Source organism: Lycorma delicatula, chromosome 7 (assembly GCF_047948215.1).
Source record: "Lycorma delicatula isolate Av1 chromosome 7, ASM4794821v1, whole genome shotgun sequence".
Lineage (NCBI taxonomy): Eukaryota > Metazoa > Arthropoda > Insecta > Hemiptera > Fulgoridae > Lycorma > Lycorma delicatula.
The window spans coordinates 140,671,562-140,694,856 of NC_134461.1; the positions used below are offsets into that span (position 1 = coordinate 140,671,562).

The following is a 23,295-nucleotide window of genomic DNA, read 5'->3' on the forward strand; positions in this document are numbered from 1 at the left end:
TTTCTTTGCCATGGTGGCAGAAATATAATAATAAAGTAAAAGGATTAATTAATTTTTTCTTAATGAATATCTTTAATTTACAACTTCACCCTCCTTGGGACAAAGAAATAATGAATATTTTTAATATCTTAAACCTTCAAGGGAGCTAGGGCCTTGGTTGATGGCTTAAAACCTTCCCTGGGATAACACGAATGTATCCTGCAAATTTTAAAGTAATTGGTCGGTTGGTTCTTGCGTGATGCGATAACAAACAAACAAACTTTATATATACATACATTTCCGAATAACCATGATTTGTTAGATCAAGAGTGTACCTGATGCATACAAAAGTTAGCGTTCAACCTACTAACAAATACCCTATTTGAATTTTAAAGATCTGATGATTGTTTGCAGAGATACTATAAGAGCACCCCATTGCACCTCCCAAAATAGTGCCCCATGGGTACCCTGTTTGTTATCAGTTGATGGTGATGATTAGTCTAGCCTCCCACGAGGTACTCACATACCTCACCACTGTAGCTTCACATGCAGTCAACAGTAAGCCCATTATTATTAAATAGAATTTTTTTAAATTTATTTAATATCATTTCATTTAGCATAAATTTAATTCTATTATTTTTTGTAGTAATGTTCATTCGATTGACTCAAATCGTTCACTTCAAACCTAACTCACAGTGATAGAGACTCACAGTTCACAGTTCATTAACTCAATTCATTAAAGTTTCTGTTTTATTTAAATATATATATATATTTTTTTTTGTTGTGATTTTTTAAGATTAAATATATTTAAAATCCTTCTCAGTTATGCCTAGAAACACTGGTACAAATGTGGTTACTATTGATCGAGTAGTTTTTTTGTTTATTTCAACAAATAAAAACCCTCTTCCTCTTTATATAATAGTGTAGAAAAAAAAGTAATTATTTTTTTTAAAATGTAATATTAGCATAAAATACTACATTACTCCATTAGTATACTATTATGAGGAGTGATAATACTCCATTTATCAAATGGAGTAATATCACTCCTCATGAAACTGACCTAACACAGTGATTGATTATTTCTTAAAATGTTCATTTTTTTAACTGCAAAGTAGATTGAGTAGAAAAATAATCCAGTGAATAATAGATCCAAATTAAGACCGTTTTGTAATTCTTTACACTTCAGTAAAGTATACAATGATCAACAAATATGTTTTCTTGTCAGTTAATCTTCTTCATACCTAGAAGATCCATTCTATCAAAGATTGTTAAACGAATACATTACTCTGAATGTAATACTATTTGTTAACGAACATAATTTAATTTTCTAATTAATAAAAAAAATTATCTTATTTATCTGCTATACTAAGATATGTGAAAAAAAAATTAACTTGTCAAAAATGTAGTGAATTTGAAGAGACAAGGAAAAGGATTTAAAATGATGATAAAATTCTACGCTTTGTAATGATATGTTCATTACCAAGGAGATCAGTACTCTGTCAATCTCTGTGGTGGAGTGGTAGCATTACTGCCTTCCATCTGGAGGTTCCAGATTTAAGTCCAGGTCAGGCAGGACATTTTTCAAACCCTAAAAAAAATTCATTATCGTCTTTCAGTAGCTGTTATTGGGCATAAGATGTTTTGCTGAATAAATAAATAAATTTATTACATTTCCAACCATTTCAATTCTGAGGAGGCAGAGAGTGTCACTGCTACACTTTTGTTTTTCAATTTTTTTTTACTACACTAACATTATTAACAGATGTAGTTTAGATTTGCTAGTCTGAATATCATGAAATAATGTTCCAACAAAAATGTTTATGCATATATTTTCCTTGGTGAAGATTTTTTTTTATTCACAAATGTATCAAGACAATACAAACAGCTTCACAGGTGAATATACATGTTAGTGGATTAAAATTTTATCCAAAAATGTAGAGAATAATGTCATTCTTTTTTCAGTCACAAATTAATACTGATAATTTATCAATACTACTGCTATTAGACGGAATATAGACAAAATACTACTGCTACTCCTGGAACAGACAGAATACCTGTAGAATTACTGCGCAGTGCAGGTGAGGAAGCAATTAATAGATTATACAAACTGGTGTGTAATATTTATGAAAAAGGGGAAGTTCCGTCAGACTTCAAAAAAAGTGTTATAATCATGATACCAAAGAAAGCGGGGGCAAATAAATGTGAAGAATACAGAACAATTACTTTAACTAGTCATGCATCAAAAATCTTAACTAGAATTCTATACAGAAGAATTGCGAGGAGAGTGGAAGAAGTGTTAGGAGAAGACCAATTTGGTTTCAGGAAAAGTGTAGGGATAAGGGAAGCAATTTTAGGCCTCAGATTAATAGTAGAAGGAAGATTAAAGAAAAACAAACCAACATACCTGGCATTTATAAACCTAGAAAAGGCATTCGATAACGTAGACTGGATAAAATGTTCAGCATTTTAAAAAAATTAGGGCTCAAATACAGAGATAGAACAATTGCTAACATTTACAGGAACCAAACAGCAACAGTAATAATTGAAGAACATAAGAAAGAACCGTAATAAGAAAGGGAGTCTGACAAGGATGTTCCCTATCCCTGTTACTTTTAATCTTTACATGGAACTAGCAGTTAATGATGTTAAAGAACAATTTAGATTCGGAGTAACAGTACAAGGTGAAAAGATAAAGATGCTATGATTTGCTGATGATACAGTAATTCTAGCTAGGAATAAAAAGGATTTAGAAGAAACAATGAATGGCATGGATGAAGTCCTACACAAGAACTATCGCATGAAAATAAACAAGAACAAAATGAAAGTAATGAAATGTAGTAGAACTAACAAAGATGGACCACTGAATGTGAAAACAGGAGGAGAAAAGATTATGGAGGTAGAAGAATTTTGTTATTTGGAAAGTAGAATTACTAAAGATGGACAAAGCAGGGGCGATATAAAATACCCAATAGCACAGGCGAAACGAGCCTCCAGTCATAAATATAATTTGTTTACATCAAAAATTAATTTAAATGTCAGGAAAAGATTTTTGAAAGTATATGTTTGGAGTGTCGCTTTATATGGAAGTGAAACTTGGCCGATCGGAGTATCTGAGAAGAAACGATTAGAAGCTTTTGAAATGTGGTGCTATAGGAGAATGATAAAAATCAGATGGGTGGATAAAGTGACAAATGAAGAGGTGTTGCGGCAAATAGATGAAGAAAGAAGCATTTGGAAAAATATAGTTAAAAGAAGAGACAGACTTATAGACCACATACTAAGGCATCCTGGAATAGTTGCTTTAATATTGGAAGGACAGGTAGAAGGAAAAAATTGTGTAGGCAGGCCACGTTTGGAATATGTAAAACAAATTGTTAGGGATGTGGGATGTAAGAGGTATACCGAAATGAAATGCCTAGCACTAGATAGGGAATCTTGGAGAGCTGCATCAAACCAGTCAAATGGCTGAAGACAAAAAAAAACTGCTATAAATATGGTCTGTTGGTGCAATTGAGAGTTATGGAATTTTATTTATTTTCTAACTATAAAAATTATATTACTTCATTTAATTAACTGAATTTCAAATCTTACCTGGTTATTTAATCTTTATTTCATTTGATTTTATTGGTCATTTTATTTATTATTTCAAAAGTTATGACTGGTTAAAAAAATTATATAATTTAAAGATTAATAAAATGTCCTAGTTTTCACTTTCATTCTCAGATTCATTTAACTGTAGAAGTTCTGATAAATAATAATCAGATTTAGTTTATAACTAAAGTTAGAACTACATTAATCTTCAATATTTAAAAAAATTAATCAATTAACCTGGTGAAGCAGTACATACTATGAAATTGTTTGTGACGAAAATGGGAAAATCTTCAAACATGTGCAGTAAATTTCAAAATATTTGATTAATAATTTACCTACGAGGTGTGGTTATTAAATAACCAGACTAATGCTGTAAAATATTTTATTTTAAATTTATACATTTAGTTATTATCCCCTTCAATATACCGCTCTCCTCTATCACTACAACACTCCATGTGAATTTTCCATTGTTCAAAAGAGCGCTGGAAGTCTTCTTCTGTGAGCTCTTTCATGACGCATGCCACTTTTTCTTCACAGTTTCAATGGTCTGAAATCTTGTTCCTTTTACTGCAGATCTAACCTTGGGGCACAGATAAAAGTCACATGGTGTCAGGTCAGGCTAATAAGGTGGATGGTTTAACACTGGGATGTTATACTTTGCTAGAAACGTCTTTGACAGACAATGTAGTGTGAGCCGGTGTGTTGTCCGATGAAGAACCTTGTTCTACCACAATTCCGGTATTTTTTTCTTATTATTTCACAAAGTTGAGCAAGGACCTCAAGGTAGTAATGTTGATTAATAGTTTGACCTTCAGGAACCCAGTGAAGGTACACAATCCCATGAATATTGAAAAAAACAATCATCATCGCTTTGCTCATTCAAGCTTTTTTAGCTCTCGCTGAAGTTGGGGCCTTCCAATGCACGGACTGATGCTTCGTTTCTGGATGATAAGTGAAAAACCCAGATTCATCACATATTATCACTCTTTCCAAGAAGTTTGAGTCATTTTCAATGGCATTCAAAGTGTCAGAACAAACATTTTCACGAGCTTCTTTTTGTTTGAATGTGAGAATTATAGGCACCATTTTCGCACACACTGTTTGCATGTTAAAATTGTTATGTAAAATTTGCCTTACGCATTCTTTGTCAATTCGTAAAAAATCAACAATCGCACGAATAGTTAACCGACGGTCAGATCAGATCAGATTACTATTTTTTTCAATATTTTTATCCGTTTTTGACGTGGAAGGGCAAACCATCTTCAACATCTACTTGGCCACCTTGGAAACGCTTAAACCACACAAAAACTTGCGCATGTGATAAACACTCATTGCCATATACTTTTTTAATAAAAGATAAGTTTCAGTATCAGTTTTTCCAAGTTTCATATGAAATTTCATGACAATTCATTGCTCTAATAAAGCACATCATTTTTTTAACAAAACAAAAAACAGATATTATCCAAATGAAGGCCACAGCCAGACTAATATGTCTACTGAAAGTGGAGTGGCAACAATCAAAAGAGAAGGCTTCCACTAAATAGCTATTGGTCGTACAAATTTGGCGCATGCGTAGTTCTTCAGTAGCAGCATTAGTCTCGTTATTTAATAGCCACACTTCGTATATTCTGCTAACATAATGCATTCAATAATTTATTAATTTACTATACTGGTTGGCAAAACTGCTTTTTTCTTCGACATTTAATATTTAACAAAAATAATTTTATTAAATTAATAAAGCTAAAACATAAATATAAAAAGATATACAAACCACAATATCTTGCTTAACAGGTGAATTAATTGGAAGACGAATTGTACAAAAATACATATCCTGATTACAAAAAAATATCCTTTCCACCCACCACATTGGTGTAAGCCTTGTAAAGGTATCACTAGGTAATTTTGCACAATACCTAATAAAAAAAAAAAACAACAAAGAACAAATCTTTGAATAAAATTTTAAAAATTACAACTACATTCCTCCTAAAAGTTGAAGTTGCTGTGTCATGCATTGGTACAGTAACCTCAAGCCCTGAAATTATGTACTTATGTTTCTATAATCATAGTAACAAGTTGATTGATTCATATGAAGTATTATTTAATTTAATATACAATCAATTTAGTTTTCATCCATATAACACACATACAACCCACCCATCCATATACACACACCCACATGCATGTGCACCCCCCTCATCACACATACACACCACACACACTATAATTTTTATAATCAAAAACCAACTTGAACAATACAAGTACAGAATTACAAAGTAAATGATATGATACTTACCTTATTTTTTCTTTTCTTTATTCCAATAGCACTTTCACGGGATCCCACATCATCAGTTGTATACAAATTATATAAAATTACATATCAAACATAACAATATTTTTTTTTAGAATAAAAATTAAAATTACTTTCATATGTACAAAACATGAAGTCAATTAAATAAAATAACTACACATATTTAAAATAATGTCAATTAAGAATTAAAGATTAAAATTAAATTTTAAAATAAAAGAATTAGAAAATTTATATCCTGTAATGTTATGCTAACTATTTTATTTTTAAACTTAATTTTAATTTTTAATTCTTAATTAACAACATATTTAAATATACGTAGTTATTTTATTTAATTGACTTCATGTTTTGTATATATGATTGTAATTTTAAAAATTTTAATCTTTTAATTTTTATTCTAAAAAAAAAATTTTTATGTTTGATCTGTAATTTTATATAATTTATATACAACTGATGATGCGGGATCCCGCGAAAGTGCTATTGGAATAAAGAAAAGAAAAAAATAAGCTAAGTGAGTGTCTTTCATTTAATTTGTAATTCTGTACTTGGGTTGTTCTTGTTGGTTTTTTATTATTAAAAAATACAATATATTGGTACAGAGGAATATGGGTCTTATAAGTATTGACTTTAGAAAAAGAAAATATATATATGAGGTCCGTAAATAAGGTAATGAGACTAGTTTTTATTGGCAGCCAAAGTGAAAACATTGTAAAGCTACTAGTAAACATATGGTTTTATATGAACAGCTAATTTATGTTAGGTATTAATATTTTTAGTCTACTGTTGCCATGTAGACACAAACAAGATTTTTTGTTGTGCGTTACAAAAATGAGTGATACTAATTATGAGCAATGTTATGCAATCCAGTTTTGTGTTAAACTTGATGAAAATGCTACTGAAACTTTTTAAAAATTGAAAAGGGCATATGGAGATGATGCTCTGTCACAAGCCTGTGTTTTTAGGTGTTTTAAAGCATTTTGAGATGGCTGGGAATCAGTTGCGGATGATCCATGCTCTCTGGTAGACCATTAATGTCAACAAGTGATGACAATGTTGAGTGATTCAGAGACTTGATCCAGTATGACCAATGATTAACAGTCAGAATGATTGTAGAACAATCGAATTTGAACCATACCACAGCCCATCAAATTTTGACAAATGAATTGGACATGAAAAATGTTTGTGCAAAATTTGTCCCAAAAAACCTTACTGTTGAACAGAAAACAGGGTGGAAGTGTGATGCAATCTTCTAGGACGAATTGAAACTGATCCTGATTTTATAAAAAATGTTATTACTGATGATGAATCTTGAATATTTGAGTAATGGTCAGAAACAAAATGCCAGAGCAAGGAGTGGCACACTTCAAATTCACAAAGTCCCAAAAAAGCAAAAATGAGCAAATAAAAAATCAAAACCATGCTAATTTGTTTCTATGAAGGTAATGGCATTGTCCATAACGAGATTTTGCCTGCAGGACAGACTGTAAATCAATATGTTTACAGAGAAATTCTTGAAAGACTGGGAAAAAGAGTTGCCCACGTGAGACCAGCCAACAAAGACAACTGAAAACTGCATCATGACAATGCACCTTGTCACACTGTACTTTCAATTAATGAATTTTTTGCAAATAAAAACATTCCTGTAGTTCCTCAACCTCCTTATTCACCTGACTTTAAAAAGACACTTCAAAGGACATCATTTTGGAGCAATAGAAAACATTAAAAAAAAGTGTAACCAACCATCTGAAGGATATTCCGGTTTTTGAGTTCCAACACTACTATGAAGAGTGGGAAAACCATTTGAAGCATTGTGTGGCTTCCCAAGGGAACTATTTCAAAGGTGAGTCCATGTATAATTGGATTGTAAACAAAAAGTTTTTCTGAACCAGTCTCATTACTTTATTCACAGATGTCATGTATGTATATTATATATATATGCACACACACACACACACACACACACTATATACATAAATACATCATGTGTATATGGATCATGTGCAAACCCTTCCACACTTTTAGGGTGAGTGAAAAAAATTCCTTCATAATTTTACCTTACTCCATAAAATAGATAAATCTACCAATTTTCACGTTTCTATATTTGCAGTTTTACCATTCTTGGCACTTGTTTTCAACCCCAATTTATTTTATTTAAATCTTTTAGGCATGTTTAATGAAAATAATACTTCCTTATTTTTCTGAGATACAATTTTGGATATAACCATGTCAAAATCAGCTTTATAACTTTCTGAAAGATAGAAAAATCAGTGAAGAGTACATCAGTAAGAATTTTCCCATTTACTGATCTTTTGTTAAATTTACATCAATGCCTTCAGTCATTTTTCTATCAGTCTTCAGTGACTGATGTTCACTAAAAATTATGTACTAGCGTACATATAGTCAGATTATACATGGATCAACTTAACCCTTTTCATTCGCATTATTTGTACCCTTTCTACACTATGCACTTGTATTTTTTCTGTCACAAATACTAAATGAACACGTTATGTTTTAAATTTTGTTTTATAAAAAAATGTTCATTATCACACAGACAAAATTAAGGTTTCTGATTTGTCACAGCACTCAAGATTATAGTGAATAAAACTGTTTACCATTGCCATCTCCAGCAACCAAACATTTTTTTGACTTCCTGAAAAAGCTATATGAATTGTACTGATCTGACATAGTGACCCTACCATCCATTTGGGTAGTCGCAAATGACTACAGCCTTCCTGAACTGTTCTTCTACATTGTTTTTCATCTTACTTATATTCTGAATGCTATTGTTGTGCCAGGTGCTTAGTATTAATACATTTTGGTTGTCCTTCCATGTTACTGCCAGCATTATGTCATGCATTCTATATGCTGTACCTTCATGCTTTTTTATTTTCAATGTCTTCTTTTTAATGCGTCAGGCAGGCCTTTTCTATTCCGCTGGATGATACCAGTCACATGGTTCCCTATATTCAACAACTCTGCAGCAAGATTGCACCCTGTTTAAACTCTATCAATATACAGGTGGTAATCTGTAGCATTTGTAGGAGCACTTACCAATTTATCAAATCAATGCAACACTATTCTTGTTGTGAATGATGTTTGTGGTATAAGCAATGTTTGTGAGCCATAATAGGGTTCTACCGCTAAATTGGACTCTCAAGCCCAATTTAGTTAGTTTCTTAGGATTGAAACATTTGAATATTATCCTCCCTTTGAAACCAACTGTACTCTCATCAATACAAATGTTCCTCCAGGAATATAGTATTCTATAAACTTCCTGTCAAGATAGTCCACCATATTTTTCATTGTTTCACCCCAAGTGTTCACCTTTTTTTTTTTCTGTTTAGCAAACTACCGTTTAGATAATACTTCAGAGGATGAATGAGGATGATATGTATGAGTGTAAATGAAGTGTAGTCTTGTACATTCTCAGTTCGACCATTCCTGAGATGTGTGGTTAATTGAAACCCAACCACCAAAGAACACCGGTATCCATGATCTAGTATTCAAATCCTAGTAAAAATAACTGGCTTTACTAGGACTTGAACGCTGGAACTCTCGGCTTCCAAATCAGCTGATTTGGGAAGACGCGTTCACCACTAGACCAACCCGGTGGGTTAAGTGTTCACCTGTGAGGCATGCCTCCTGACTGATAGTCTGGCATGGTATATTAGGCTTACCATACATTTGGGATAAGCCTGAACAGTCCTGGTTTTTTAGTGTTGTCCAAGGTAATGTCCAGGGTTACAAAAATGTCCGGGGTTTGAGAATTTTATGTCTGGTGGAGTTTTATTTTAATTTTAACCTAACTATGTTTGACACTGCATTTTTAAACATTCCCTTATAGCCGGCCATTCTCTCAGCTGACCTTGAAGCAAGCACCGACATTGATTTTGATGAAGGCGTGGCTACTGGTCTCACCACAACTTTTTACTTAGTCATTTGGCAACACAACAGGGGTAATGTGTTTATCTTGTTTTCATGTGTGAAGTAACTTGTCTACACATTTTTGATCATTTTATCTCTATTCATTTTTTGTCTCATCGTTTGACAATGGACAAAAGAAAATGTGTGTTTAATGTTAATGCAATGTTTCCTGCAACAGGAAAACAAATTTTTTAAATTGTGTAATGACAGTAATAATGAAAGTGTTTATTGCACACTATGTACTGGAGAATTTTCTGTTACACATAAAGGATAGGGTGATATTGAACTTTTTTTTTTTTTTGTCTTCAGTCATTTGACTGGTTTGATGCAGCTCTCCAAGATTCCCTGTCTAGTGCTAGTCGTTTCATTTCAGTATACCCTCTACATCCTACATCCCTAACAATTTGTTTTACATATTCCAAACGTGGCCTGCCTACACAATTTTTCCCTTCTACCTGTCCTTCCAAAATTAAAGCGACTATTCCAGGATGCCTTAGTATGTGGCCTATAAGTCTGTCTCTTCTTTTAACTATATTTTTCCAAATGCTTCTTTCTTCATCTATTTGCCGCAATACCTCCTCATTTGTCACTTTATCCACCCATCTGATTTTTAACATTCTCCTATAGCACCACATTTCAAAAGCTTCTAACCTTTTCTTCTCAGATACTCCGATTGTCCAAGTTTCACTTCCATATAAAGCGACACTCCAAACATACACTTTCAAAAATCTTTTCCTGACATTTAAATTAATTTTTGATGTAAACAACTTATATTTCTTACTGAAGGCTCGTTTAGCTTGTGCTATTCGGCATTTTATATCGCTCCTGCTTCGTCCATCTTTAGTAATTCTACTTCCCAAATAACAAAATTCTTCTACCTCCATAATCTTTTCTCCTCCTATTTTCACATCACATGAAAACAGCTAAACATAGGAGTGCTATTAATGCTACTGCTTCAGCAAACATAAGAGATTTTTTTAAAGCCAAAGATGGGAATCACAATAACAGTGATCTGAAGTGTGCTGCTAAAAAATCTACATTTTCATGCCACACTGATAGACATGAACTCAGTTTCAAAACATCAGACTGCATATCTAAACTGGTTAAAAAGTTATATGACCCAAAATTTTCATCTACTACAATCAAAACCGAGACAATTATTGTTAATGTTATTTTGCCATTTATATTTGATATGTGTTCATTCTTTGGAAAACATTAATTATGAAACAGTAACGATGGATAGCTCAAACACAAGTGAAGTAAAACTTATTCTGATTTTTGTAAGATATTTCAATCTGAAAGAGGGAATTCAAGTTAAAGATTTACATTTCGATAAAGTGTCATGTGAAACTGCTTAAATTTTGACTCAATATCTTTAGCAGTGTGAGAAAAAATACAAACTTGAAAAGAAGTTGGTTTGTTATGCTACTGATAACACTAACAGTAGCAATTTTGGTGGTAAGAAGAAAAAGGGGAATGAAATTGTGTTCAGAAAAGTTCAAAGTGATTTAGTTAGACCTACTTTAGGAATTGGTTGTTCAACCAACATTGTACATAATTCAGTACAAATAGCATGTTATTCTCTACCCCTGGACATAGAAGATATTGTTACAAAAACTTATAAATATTTTCACATATATACAATAGGAGTAACGAAACTTAAAGAGTTCTGTGAATCTGTGGAAACAGATTACAAAAAAAGTATTACCTCACAGCAGCACAAGGTTCCTTAGTTTGTTGGAACCACAGCAACATAAGCATTTCAGACATATTCTGAATTAATTTGTCAACTTCAGGAAAGAAAACCCACAGATTTATATAATCTTCTGCCAAAGAATTGCTATGCACTTTAAAAGAAAATAATGATGTTCAAGAACAAAAATTCTTCTCAAGTTAGACAATTTTTTATAATGCTAGTATCCAACAGTTGTGAAGAGCCAGTTTTGATAAAGTTAGTAAGTTTCAGTGAATAAATTTACAAACTGAAAGTGCCTGGTCTGATCTAGAAGAGAGTGCACAAGTTAATGAAATTATAAAACATTTCATAAACATTGATGACCTATTTGATGAACGTACATTGCTGAACCAGGTAAGTCAAAACCAAAGGGTAGGTTGTGGTTCAAGTTCTGAAAAAGTAACAGATACTATTGAAGAAAAGCGGAAAGCAATTTTTAAGGTGTTTTTAAGATATTTCATGTTGCAATATTTCTAAAATGGTTGAGTTTGCAATGTCTTTGCTTGGGACATCTGCTCCAGTTAAGAGAGTGTTTTCAATTACAGGGAACATTTGGTCTGCAGAAAGGGACAGACTTTCAGTATCTACTATTAAACATCTGCTAAATGTTAAAATTAATTCAGAACTTTCTTGTGAATTTTATAATGTAATTAAAACAAACAAACCATTTCTGAAAAAAGTCATGTCTAGTGAAAAATACAACTGAATAAATCAAGTTTAATGTTTCAGTACAATCTTTATTCAAAAATATGTCTTGGATTGGACCCAAAAAAATATGGTAAGCCTAGGAACATCCAAAAAATTTGGAAAACCTCTCACTACTGAATACATCTTTGTAAATCAGGCTTTTTGTGTCATTTTTCAGTAAAATAGTCCTGAATTTCGGGTTTTGGATTAATACCCATTTGGTATAACACTGAAAAATACCATAATTTCTTTATTTGTCACATCTACCCAATGCCTCCAAATAGATCTCTCATTCAGTAGAGTGTTTTTTCTTATTTGTTCCTTGACATGTTCATTCATATTTTTCATGAATTCATGCTATGAATTCAGGGGGTGAAAAATAACTTAAAAAAGTCATTTACCTCATTTGATGGAGGAAAAAGTGGCTTGAATCCATTTGCAGCAGTAAAGTCTTAACAAAGTCAGGGTGGCAACCATATTTACTCCATCCAGTACATCAGGGCTCATTGTCTGTATCTTTGTCACTTACTGATTTATTCACCATCAGTTCCATTGTTTATATCACTATCTTCATTTTCCTGAGGTTCATAATTATTACTATCACCACTAAAAATACTTTCGTTATCAGACTCACCCTCACTTTCATCTAAAATCTCTAGTATAGCTCATGGATGGTCTCTGACGTTCTCTATCTTTGTGACATAAAGAACTCCAGTAAAGAAAAAAAAGAAGGTGAAAAACTGTGTGAAAGAAAACTAACAGTAGCAACAGTGTAATTGAAAACCAATTTTCTGTAAGAAAAAAACCAGTAAGAATTCATTTAATACTTTTAAAGCCAATCCAGGAAAAGAAACAAACCAAGAATGCCAAACCAAACCAAAAATTGCCAAACCAAAAACTTACCTATACTAGTATCAGTAGTGTTACTGTAATAATGTGTGTGCTATAATGCACAGTTCTTAAATGTGATATGAAGATATGACATAAAGGTGATATGAAGTGATATAGAGGTGGTATATAGATATAGAGGTGATATAAAGATATGAAGAGGTGATATGATCTTTACTAATGAAATAGAAAAAATAAAATGACAGCCAGGTTAAATAAAAAGTAAATGTATTAGTTACACTTACTTAAAGTTTTGTATACCAATTAGAGTAAGGAAAATGTAAAAAATAATAATCATAAAAGTAATATACCTATTTACAAGTGTAACAGCAGTAGTCATACTGACTGATACATCTGAATCTTCTTTTGGTTTGTACGGTTTAATACAATTACTATAAAGGTCAGCTTCTTGTTCTTCCTTATTTGTAGGTTCCTGATTAGCACATCTTCTTAGAAGCATCTTTCAAAAAAAGTAAGAACAGGTAATAAGAATATTATAATACAAATACTTTAAAGAAAGTAAACCATAGTTAAAATCTACCAATTAAGATTTCATAAGAGATATAGTATATTTCAGTAATTTAATATTTAATTAAAGAAAACATCAAATTATAAAAATATATTTTGTAATTTGTTTTGATTAACACCACTGTACAGTTGCTATTGTGATGTGATTCCTTAAAATTTAGATTATTTATAAAGTTCATAGTAAATTACATCTTATTGTCACATTATTTGATTAAAGTTATTTTTTATATAATCAATGATTATTAATGAAAATTTGTCATATAAGTTCTGCACAAGCTGATTACAGCTGTCAACATGGATAACAAAAACAAAAATAAAGATTTATTGTTATGTTCAAGTAGCATACCAAGACAGTAGATTAAATGTCAACATTAAAAATAACCTTTTAAATGATGTACTCTTAAATATATATAAATGCAGATAGTTTCAAAGTATGTAGTGAACATTTAGAATTAGTAGTCTGTTAATAGAATAAAAGACAAATAAAAACAAGCATCATTATTTCTTTTATTGTTACAATAATTTTGAACATCAGGCAGTAAGAGAAAATACATTAAAGGAACTTACATAACTTATGAGAAATTGTTTGTCTCCAGAACCCATAACAAATGAACAATACAAATTAAAAAATGTGATTTGGACACCACATGACTTCCTTGTACTGCTATTAAATTACATATTCATATTTTTTTAAATTAAAATTGCATAAAATTTTATTTTATTAATAACGTCTGATATTATTTTATTATTATTGAATTATTGTTTATTGTAAATTTTTTTACAATCAGGAGGTTAATAATTATTAATAAATCAATGTATTTAAATTAAAAAAAAGGATATGAAGTCTGATTCAAACCAATGTACCTTCCTATTGTAAGGTACAAATATTTCATTAATTAAAATGTTATTTGGCTATAACTCTGGAAACAATGAAAATAAGTACCAGTTATGATATATCATTGAAAAGCTCTCAATGAGGGCTTATTATTGCAGTCAAAAAAAAGTTCAAAATCCAATTTTTTGGGGGATTATGGGCTTTTTTTGGACACTTTTGGTCCAGTCAATTATAATCAAAAGGGGAGGTGTACAACTAGATGTTAAAAGGTCCTAAATCCAAAATTTCAGCATCATATGGCTAATTGTTTTTGAGTTATGCAAGATAAATATGTACGTATGTACAGATGTCACACTGAAAGTAGTCAAAATGGATTCAGGGATGGTTAAAATGGATATTTTCATCGCAATCTGAAAACCAACATTTTTTGCGATCACAATACTTCCTTCACTTTGTACAAGGAAGTAAAAAAGGAGTCAGGTAAAGGAAACAATAAACCATAAAATCTGAAAGAAATGCACAGATAACAAAGAATTTTGCAATAACCAAAACATAATCCTTCATGTCTGAAAAATTCAAGAATAAAAAAAAATTAACAGAAAATATCTGGTGAGGTTATATTCAACAAGACAATGGAACAACAATCAATGGCACTGCCATAGATCGCTGTTCTTAGTTTATATACCACAAGATGTGATCCAGTACATTGATTGTCTACCCACCATTAAAAGGGTAGACAAAAAAAAAAGATATAGGAACCAAATTCAGAAGAACATGAACATGACAAAATATTAAAGAAGTATGAAAGAGTAGCAGGAGGAAACTGCTATGTTGGAATCCACAACTAATAATTTATTTACAGGAGAGCTAATTTCCTTTTTTTTATGCTACAGCACCAGAAAAGTACCTAAAAAATTTTTCCTCAAGCATTAAGAAATAATTTGTTTAATTCTTAAACAAATATTGTTAGTTCATATACATATTTCAGTATGTTAGTATGCCAAAACTAACACCAGTACACCAGTAATAACCTGAAGTACTTGGATCAGTTTCACCTCTCAATATACAAAAGTATAATAATTCAAGAACATCTTTAAGAAAATTTACATAGATTTTTAATGTTAATTTATCTATCTTACCTTTTCTATCTCTAAATATTCTGCGAGGGTAGCAATAAATTCTTCACAATTCTTCTTTTGAATTAAGTGAACGTAATGAGAATCAGGTGCACGTGCTCTTCCCTTTGACTGAGCATAAGAACGGTAATTATTAGGAACATCATAACGAACAACTAAATTACATTTTGGGAGATCGATACCTTCTTCTAGAAGTGAAGTTCCAACAAGAATATTACATTCTCTCATGCGAAAACTATAACAAACAAAAACAAAAATATTACATAAAGTAGTACAGGAATTTCATGACATCCTGATAAATTTAAAAGACAAGAAACCCCCTTGGAGCACTTATTTAGAGAGTCAAAATGGTATCGCTTATAACAGGTTTTTCATGATTTTTGAGAGGTTGTAAATTTCTTATTAGTAAAATACACAAGAAACATTTTTATTTGCCATAAACATCTACAAAAACACTGTAAGTTGTGAAAATTTGAGATTTTTATCACCGCCCCATCAGAGTTATTTGAAGCCAAAATCTGAATTTAAAAAAAAAAAATTAGTTTTCAAAAATAAATAAAACTTTAGGGGTAAGTATATCACTATTAATATTATTTATGGTAAAACTACTAACATATATCTACATATAGAAAAATAATTCAGTGTGTATGCCATCCCTGCCTCTTGAAAAAAATTACCAAAAGTGAAATTTCACCGTTTTTCATGATAACTTTATTGGTAATTTTATCATAGAAAGAAGAGACATAGGAAACCACTGAACCAATCTTTTATTTTGAGAAAATATGATAAAATTGCTTTTTGTTTCGTCCTTCCAGGACCAATAGTTTTTTAGTTATGATTTTTTTCTATAAACTCTTGCAATCACAAAAATAGGTGTGCACACCGTAACAAAAATGGCTGCCTAAATAAACTGCAAAAATAAAAAATTTAAAAAAATTAATTTTAAGGTCCTGAAACATGTAGGAAACAAGTGGATAAGTTTCAATTTTCTTTTGAATTGGTCAAGCAATCAACTTATGTTTTTTTTGGACTCTTCAAATGGATTGACCCATATATCAAATTAGCAATGAAAGAATTTACTGAATCCAACAGGAATGGGATAAAGATAGGTGGTGAATACTACAAAACCATTGATTGTCTTAATTGGTAATAATGAAGCAGAACTACAAGATGTTTTACACAATATGAACATGATTTTAACAAATAAATGTGGTATGAAAATAAACACAAAAATTATGAAGTATATGAGATGGGAAACAGAAAGCTGTGGTACTAAAGAAGGAAAAAAACTAACACAAATTACTGCATTTGAATACATGGGAAATAATATTTCATTGGACGGAAGAAACTCAATGTTAAAATTAGAATAGTGCAGTCTAAATAAGCATTGTATAGAAAGAAACGTTTACTGGCATCAAATAGTATTGCTACAATAACAAGGAGATACCTGGTGAAAAGTTTAATCTGAAGTATCTCTATATATGCTTCAGAGACATGAACCCTAAGAATAACAAAAAAAAAGGCTAAATAAATGGCGTTGAAGATGTAGGTTGGAGAAGAATTTTCAAGATTTCTTGGATAGACAGAGTGGAAAATTATGAGATATTAAAATGAGTGTGTGAAAAAGAATATTACTACAAGATTAACAGAAAGAAGAAATACGATCAGTCACTTGCATCAACATTCCAGCTGGTTTACTATTTTTATGGAGGGTGTCAATGGAAGAAAGACAGATGAGACGAAAACCTAGAGTTCACAGATTCACTGATGAAGTGAAGGGAGGAAAATATTACAAGGACTTTAAGAAATTAGATTTGAATAGAAAACTGTGCGGTCCACTAACCTTCAGGTTGAGGAGAGTTGAGAGGAAACAAAAAAACAGTCAAATTAATTCAGATGATATACTTTAATTTAAATAGGATGTAATAATATTATTAATCAGTCACCTAACTGAAATAGAACAGTTAAGAACACTCTAGCTGATTATAAAGAAATAATGATAATTTCTTGATTAATTAAAGTGAAGTAATTAATATGAAAGTTAATTTAATCTGCCATATGATTTATAAATTAGAAAACCAAAACAATAGTAAAAGGAGTAAGGTGTAGAACATATTTCACTATCAGTAAAAGAATTTAAAAAATAAATTAGCCTACCGTTTAAGGACTTCCTCTTGTTTCCGATGCTCTAATTCATATTCCCGTGGCTCAGTGACTGGATCAGCAATTTTACCAACAGTAAACTGAGCACCTACATATGAAAAATCTTCATCATGACGTCTTAAGTCCTGTAAAAATCAAAACCATGAACTACATTCAATTTTATCATTTCCCAATACACTGTTTAAAAAAAATGGATAAAAATAAATTAAATCTAACAATACAATACTCTACTACAAAAAAAAGGGTTATCACACAATTAAAGCATATATTCTCTAAAAACAAGATCCCCTCAATAGTTCTCTAACTTACTTTAAAAACATTTTTAGAAAACAAAACGATTAGGTTGGGTATATAATTTTTAAACCATAGTTTACTATTTTTTTTTTTTTTTTTTTAAGTACATTGTAATGGATTTAAAGATGTCCCCAAACAAGACTAATGTTGTACATTAATGATTACTAATTTTTCATTATAACATTATGATCCTGTATTCACAATGCTTGAACAATCAAAAACTTATCAACATTCAGTCCAAGAATTACTAAATAAACACATCCCAGATGTGAAATAAGTCCATCAAAAATGACTAATAGAATAAAATAATAATAATGGACTTATTAATAATAGCTACTACAGAATTTTCAGAAAAAATTTATGACTAGCCCACATTAATTCTTCTTGAAGAAAAGAAGTAAACAAATTTAGATATCCAAAAAAAAAAATACTACTGATATATTTAATGCTAGATCAAACATCAAAGATAAACTTAGAGTAACAATCACTAGTGAAAAAAAAACTTTCCTACTTACTCTACACCCAAAATTGGTTTATTTTTATTAGGTGATTATATGTGTATCAGAATGTTCATGTTTATTTGTACCAATGTTTGCTTGTAATGTATGAAATTGCTGAGCCAATCTGAATAATTCTTTTATTGCAACTTTGATAAATCTCTTAAGTAAAGATTTATTTATATATTTTCATTTTAGAATAAAAATAAAGGTGTGTTATATTTTACAGCATTTACTACCAAGATCAAGATATCAAATTTAGCACAAATTTGTTTTCATAATTTTTATATGTTGACATAATTTTTCATAACATGTTATCTGTTTACACTCTATATACATAAAAAAATTTCCCAATATGATGGTTTTATTAATATTTGCATCAATTTTAATTGATGTAAATTAACACTTACAACACATTTAATAAAATTTAAATTTTAGCTATAATTTGCTAAGAATGAATTTTATTTTCACGTGTTTCATACAAACTGAACCAATACACATTATTTTAATTTTTACCCACTATCTTCGTTTAAGTTCATCTTTCTGTTTGTATGAGAGCATCTTTCTGTTTGTATGAAGAGCAACAATTTTTTAACAAAAAACTTTTGCACTGAACTTATTTTAACAACTCATAAAATTTTAAATGATTGAAATCTCAGCATTTCCATTATGTCTTTAATTGAATTATTTATCAGTGGCCAGACCAGTCCTGAAAAAAGTAGGTTCTGGCATCTACTTTCAAAGGATATTTCCTCTCCATTTCGTGAAACATTTTTGTAAAAAACTCATTCAGAACATATTTAACCAAAAAATTCCATCATATAAAAATAGAAATTGAAATAATTTTTCTTGAAAATTTTCTTTTCATTTTGAAAAAAGAGTGGTTATATCTTCATTTTGAAAAACTACTTCTATTATTTATTACCTAAGAAATGTATTTTAGCAAAACATTTCAGAATTTAATGTAAATAAAATTTTAACAACTTATAAACTTATGAAATTTCAAATGGGGATTCCCTCTCCATTTTGCAGGAAATGTTTTAAATTTAGATGTAAATGTACAATAACAAAATATTTCAGGGGGACACAAAGCAAATAAAATTCAACATAATTTTTATGTAAAATCTTTTTTTTTTTCATTTTTAAATAAGAATTCCTTCAGAAAAATGCATAAGAACTGCAATCAGATGATTACCAGGTAAATCAGATTGTTTTACAGTACTTTAGTAATGTTTAATTTTAGAGAGGTTAAGTTTTAATATTAAATTAGTTATAAAATACATGTTATTATGAGAAACTACTTAATTTTTAAATTCCGTTAATTGGAAGTGAATTTCTCCTTTTTTGAGAATATTTAAGAGAACATGAAATAAGTAATTTCACATTAAATTTATGTTCTTGACTTTTATTAGATTATTTATTTTAAAAAAATAAAAAATAAAAAATAACACTTACATTTAAAAGATGTGAAAGAATTTTAGCCGTAAATCTATTTTCCACAAATATTATACCACAAAGGTTATCAGCATCATCTAGAGAATTAAATTTAAATCTATTGTGTGGTGGCTGTTGATTTCTTCTTTGGTACCTCCAACCCCTACCCTTACCACGCCATCTGCCTCCAGTTCTACCAGATAATTCCCATGTTAATGCGGAATCTTCAGGTGTGGAAACAGGAGGCGCATCTTCTGACATTGGTGCTATACCATTCTCCATGGCAATGTTATTTTCATTAATCTTCATAGGGTTATCGTTGTATATTTTATTATTATCACAACAGTTTAAATTATTTTTACACTCCACATCACTGTTACTTAAAACACAATCATTTCCATTACTAACACTACGGTTAACTAAGTCATTTTTTACATTACAATTATCACAATTTTCATTTTTAATATTTCTCATATTTTTAATACAACAATTATTGTCATCAATAAAATTATTATCACTGTTATGCAACATATTATTTAAAACTACATTATGTTTATTAATATCTAACGATAAATTATTCTGAATACTATTTAAGTTGTTACTTCGTAAATTATAATTATTCATTTCATTACATTTTTCATTATTTATTATTAATGTACTATCATTTTTTAGTTTATTATCTGCATTGCTACTTTCTACATTATTTTCATTACAATTAGTTACATCATTTTCCTTTGCTACATCCTTATCTTCTACAATATTTCGTTTTGGTTTAAATTGTCTAATTACTTCAATTAACCTTAAAATTTTTGGTGATGAGAAATTATATATACGTTCTTTTTCGCTGTACTTTTCAAATATGTTATCACAGATTGCTCTGAAACAGAATAAATATCAAATAATTACAAATTAAAATATTCTCTTCTTTTATAATATAAAAAAATAAAAATAGCAGAGAAGAAACTGCACAAACTGTGTAATGTAGAGTATTAAAGTGGAAAAAATAAAGAAATCAAATAAATAAAATTTTTATTATGTAATATGATAAAAATTAACAGAAATAAGCAAACGTCACCAGATTTCTACACACAAATGAAAATAACTCTAAAGTAACACAAGCATGGGAGGCACAAAATATTATGAATGTAGCAAAATAACAAAAATATATACTAAGTTAAATATCAGTAAATTAAGAGGGCAGACTAAATAAGAATTCTTATTCTAACATTGATAGTGCCAGGTACTGCTTTATAAAATTTCAATATAAAGAACAAAATTCTTCTACATTCGTTAACAACCATATTGTGTAACAAATATTTTCAAGTAAGTTAATATAAATTAATAAATATAGATCGATTGAAAAATATAATTATAAATATTATTTAGAAAGAATAATTTTTACAGGCACTATTATATGTAAACAGAAAAGTAAAAAATAAAAATTTAAAACTACTTATCCATTTCAAATTTAAACAATCATTAGAAATGATTGGAGAATTAGAAAAATATTTGTTTGACACAAATAAAAGAAAAATACAAAAATTATAATAATTGTTTAAATAGTTATTGTATAAAACATTGTAATAATTAGAATTATATTTATTTTTAATCATGAAGTTCGTTAGAACTTCGCCGGTAAGAGGCAACAAAGTCAACAAACTATGTTTACAGTTCTAAACATGACCTAACCTAAAGAGAAATGAAAATGGGGGGAAAAAATAAATAAGCATGAAAACAATATATTTCAGTTCACTTAGATTAGTAATAAAGAATATTTCAAAAAATATTTTAAACTTTGTTAGACAATGGTTTTTTTTTCCATTTGATGAACCTGTACGTCTCAAATATGTCATTTTATTTATTGTTTTAATATACCTTTACAAATCATGTTGCTAGAAAACAGTACTTGATAATACTAAGTAGCATACAAAAACTTGATAATGTACTTGAAATAATAAAATTTAAAAGAAAATATACTACAGCTTGCTTTAATATTTAATAGTAAATGGTGTGTAAATGAAAGTACTGAAGATTAAACAATTTTTTTTAATTCGCATCACTTCTTAGAAAAAAAAAAAAAAAATAGTATTAGTTTACAAGAAATTGTACTAGTTTTATTTAAAAAAAAAGGAATAAATAAAATAAATAAATTCGACTAAAATCGAATTTAACAATAAAATTCGAGGGTTACACTTACAAAGTAATAAGTGTAATATCACATCACGAATTTTTGATTCGTAAAGGTCATTATACTAGTTTTATTAAAAAAGTAAAAATTCGGTATGAAGTGAGATGTGACTGTCAACAAAAAAAATGGCAATAAATTTTAATAATAAATCCATAAGATAACAATCAGTAACTCATAAAAAAAATAAAAGAATAATCTAACAAAATGCAGTGATATCCAAAAAAAATTACAATGAAATTGTAAAACGAACAGTAAGAATCTCGCAGACATAATTTTTTCCGCTCAAAAAACAAAAATTTCTGTAATATAAATAAAACTGTTTAACAAAACGATATTTTTATCAAAAAAGGTAAGACACTACATATTTCTATTATAAAATTTTGTTATTAATTTAGAATTAATAAAAAAAATCTTTAAAAAAAATACATGTTAAATATTTGTAGTAGACAATATATATACAGTATTAGATAATAAACAATGTTTAAGCGTTCCATATAATAAGCAAAAAAAGAAATATGTTACATAACTCTTACTGGTCTGATTTCATTTATATGTAATACATATGGCATTTACAGAAATAATACAATTCTTATGATTATTCGTCGTTTAATAAATGAAATCGAGTAGTTACGAGCACTGTAACAAATTTTTCTTTATTTTGCTTATTATTTCTTTATTATATGGAATGCTTAAACATTGTTTATTATCTATTATTGTATATTACATATATTTAACATGTATTTTTTTTTTAAGAAAACTCTAAATTAATAACAGATTTAAATAATTGAAATATAGTGTCTTAGATTTTTTGATATCAATATCGTTTTGTTAAAAACAGTTTTATTTATATTACAAAAATTTTGTCTTTTGGGTGGAAAAAATGATATCTGCAAGATATTACCGTACAGTTTGCAATTCATTGCAATTTTTTTGGATTTTAATTTCTCAAAACAAATGAAAAATAAATTCATTTTTTAATGAATTTTAATGTGTGTATATTTTCTCATATTTATTTCTGTAACCATTAAGTATAGGCTGATCTTATATTAAGATAATATTAAAAAAATTTTTTTTAATTAAAAAAACAGTATTAAGTTTGATTGTACCAAAC

General features: G+C 29.3%; 1 protein-coding gene across 8 annotated transcripts in view; it reads right to left on the reverse strand.

The window, feature by feature from the left end:
• Window positions 1-23,295, reverse strand: part of Dcr-1 (Endoribonuclease Dcr-1) — a 174,067-nt gene that overhangs the window by 100,796 nt on the left and 49,976 nt on the right. For all 8 annotated transcript variants that reach the window (XR_012757241.1, XR_012757239.1, XR_012757242.1 and 5 more), the window contains exons 9-13: window positions 20,018-20,873; window positions 17,766-17,896; window positions 15,612-15,843; window positions 13,421-13,569; window positions 5,342-5,483 (exon numbers count right to left, since the gene is read on the reverse strand). Coding sequence is in view for 4 of the 8 variants with exons in the window: in XM_075371894.1 (XP_075228009.1) it covers window positions 5,342-5,483; window positions 13,421-13,569; window positions 15,612-15,843; window positions 17,766-17,896; window positions 20,018-20,873 (1,510 nt within the window). In the remaining 4 variants the exon portion in view is untranslated. The remainder of the gene's footprint in view (window positions 1-5,341; window positions 5,484-13,420; window positions 13,570-15,611; window positions 15,844-17,765; window positions 17,897-20,017; window positions 20,874-23,295) is intronic.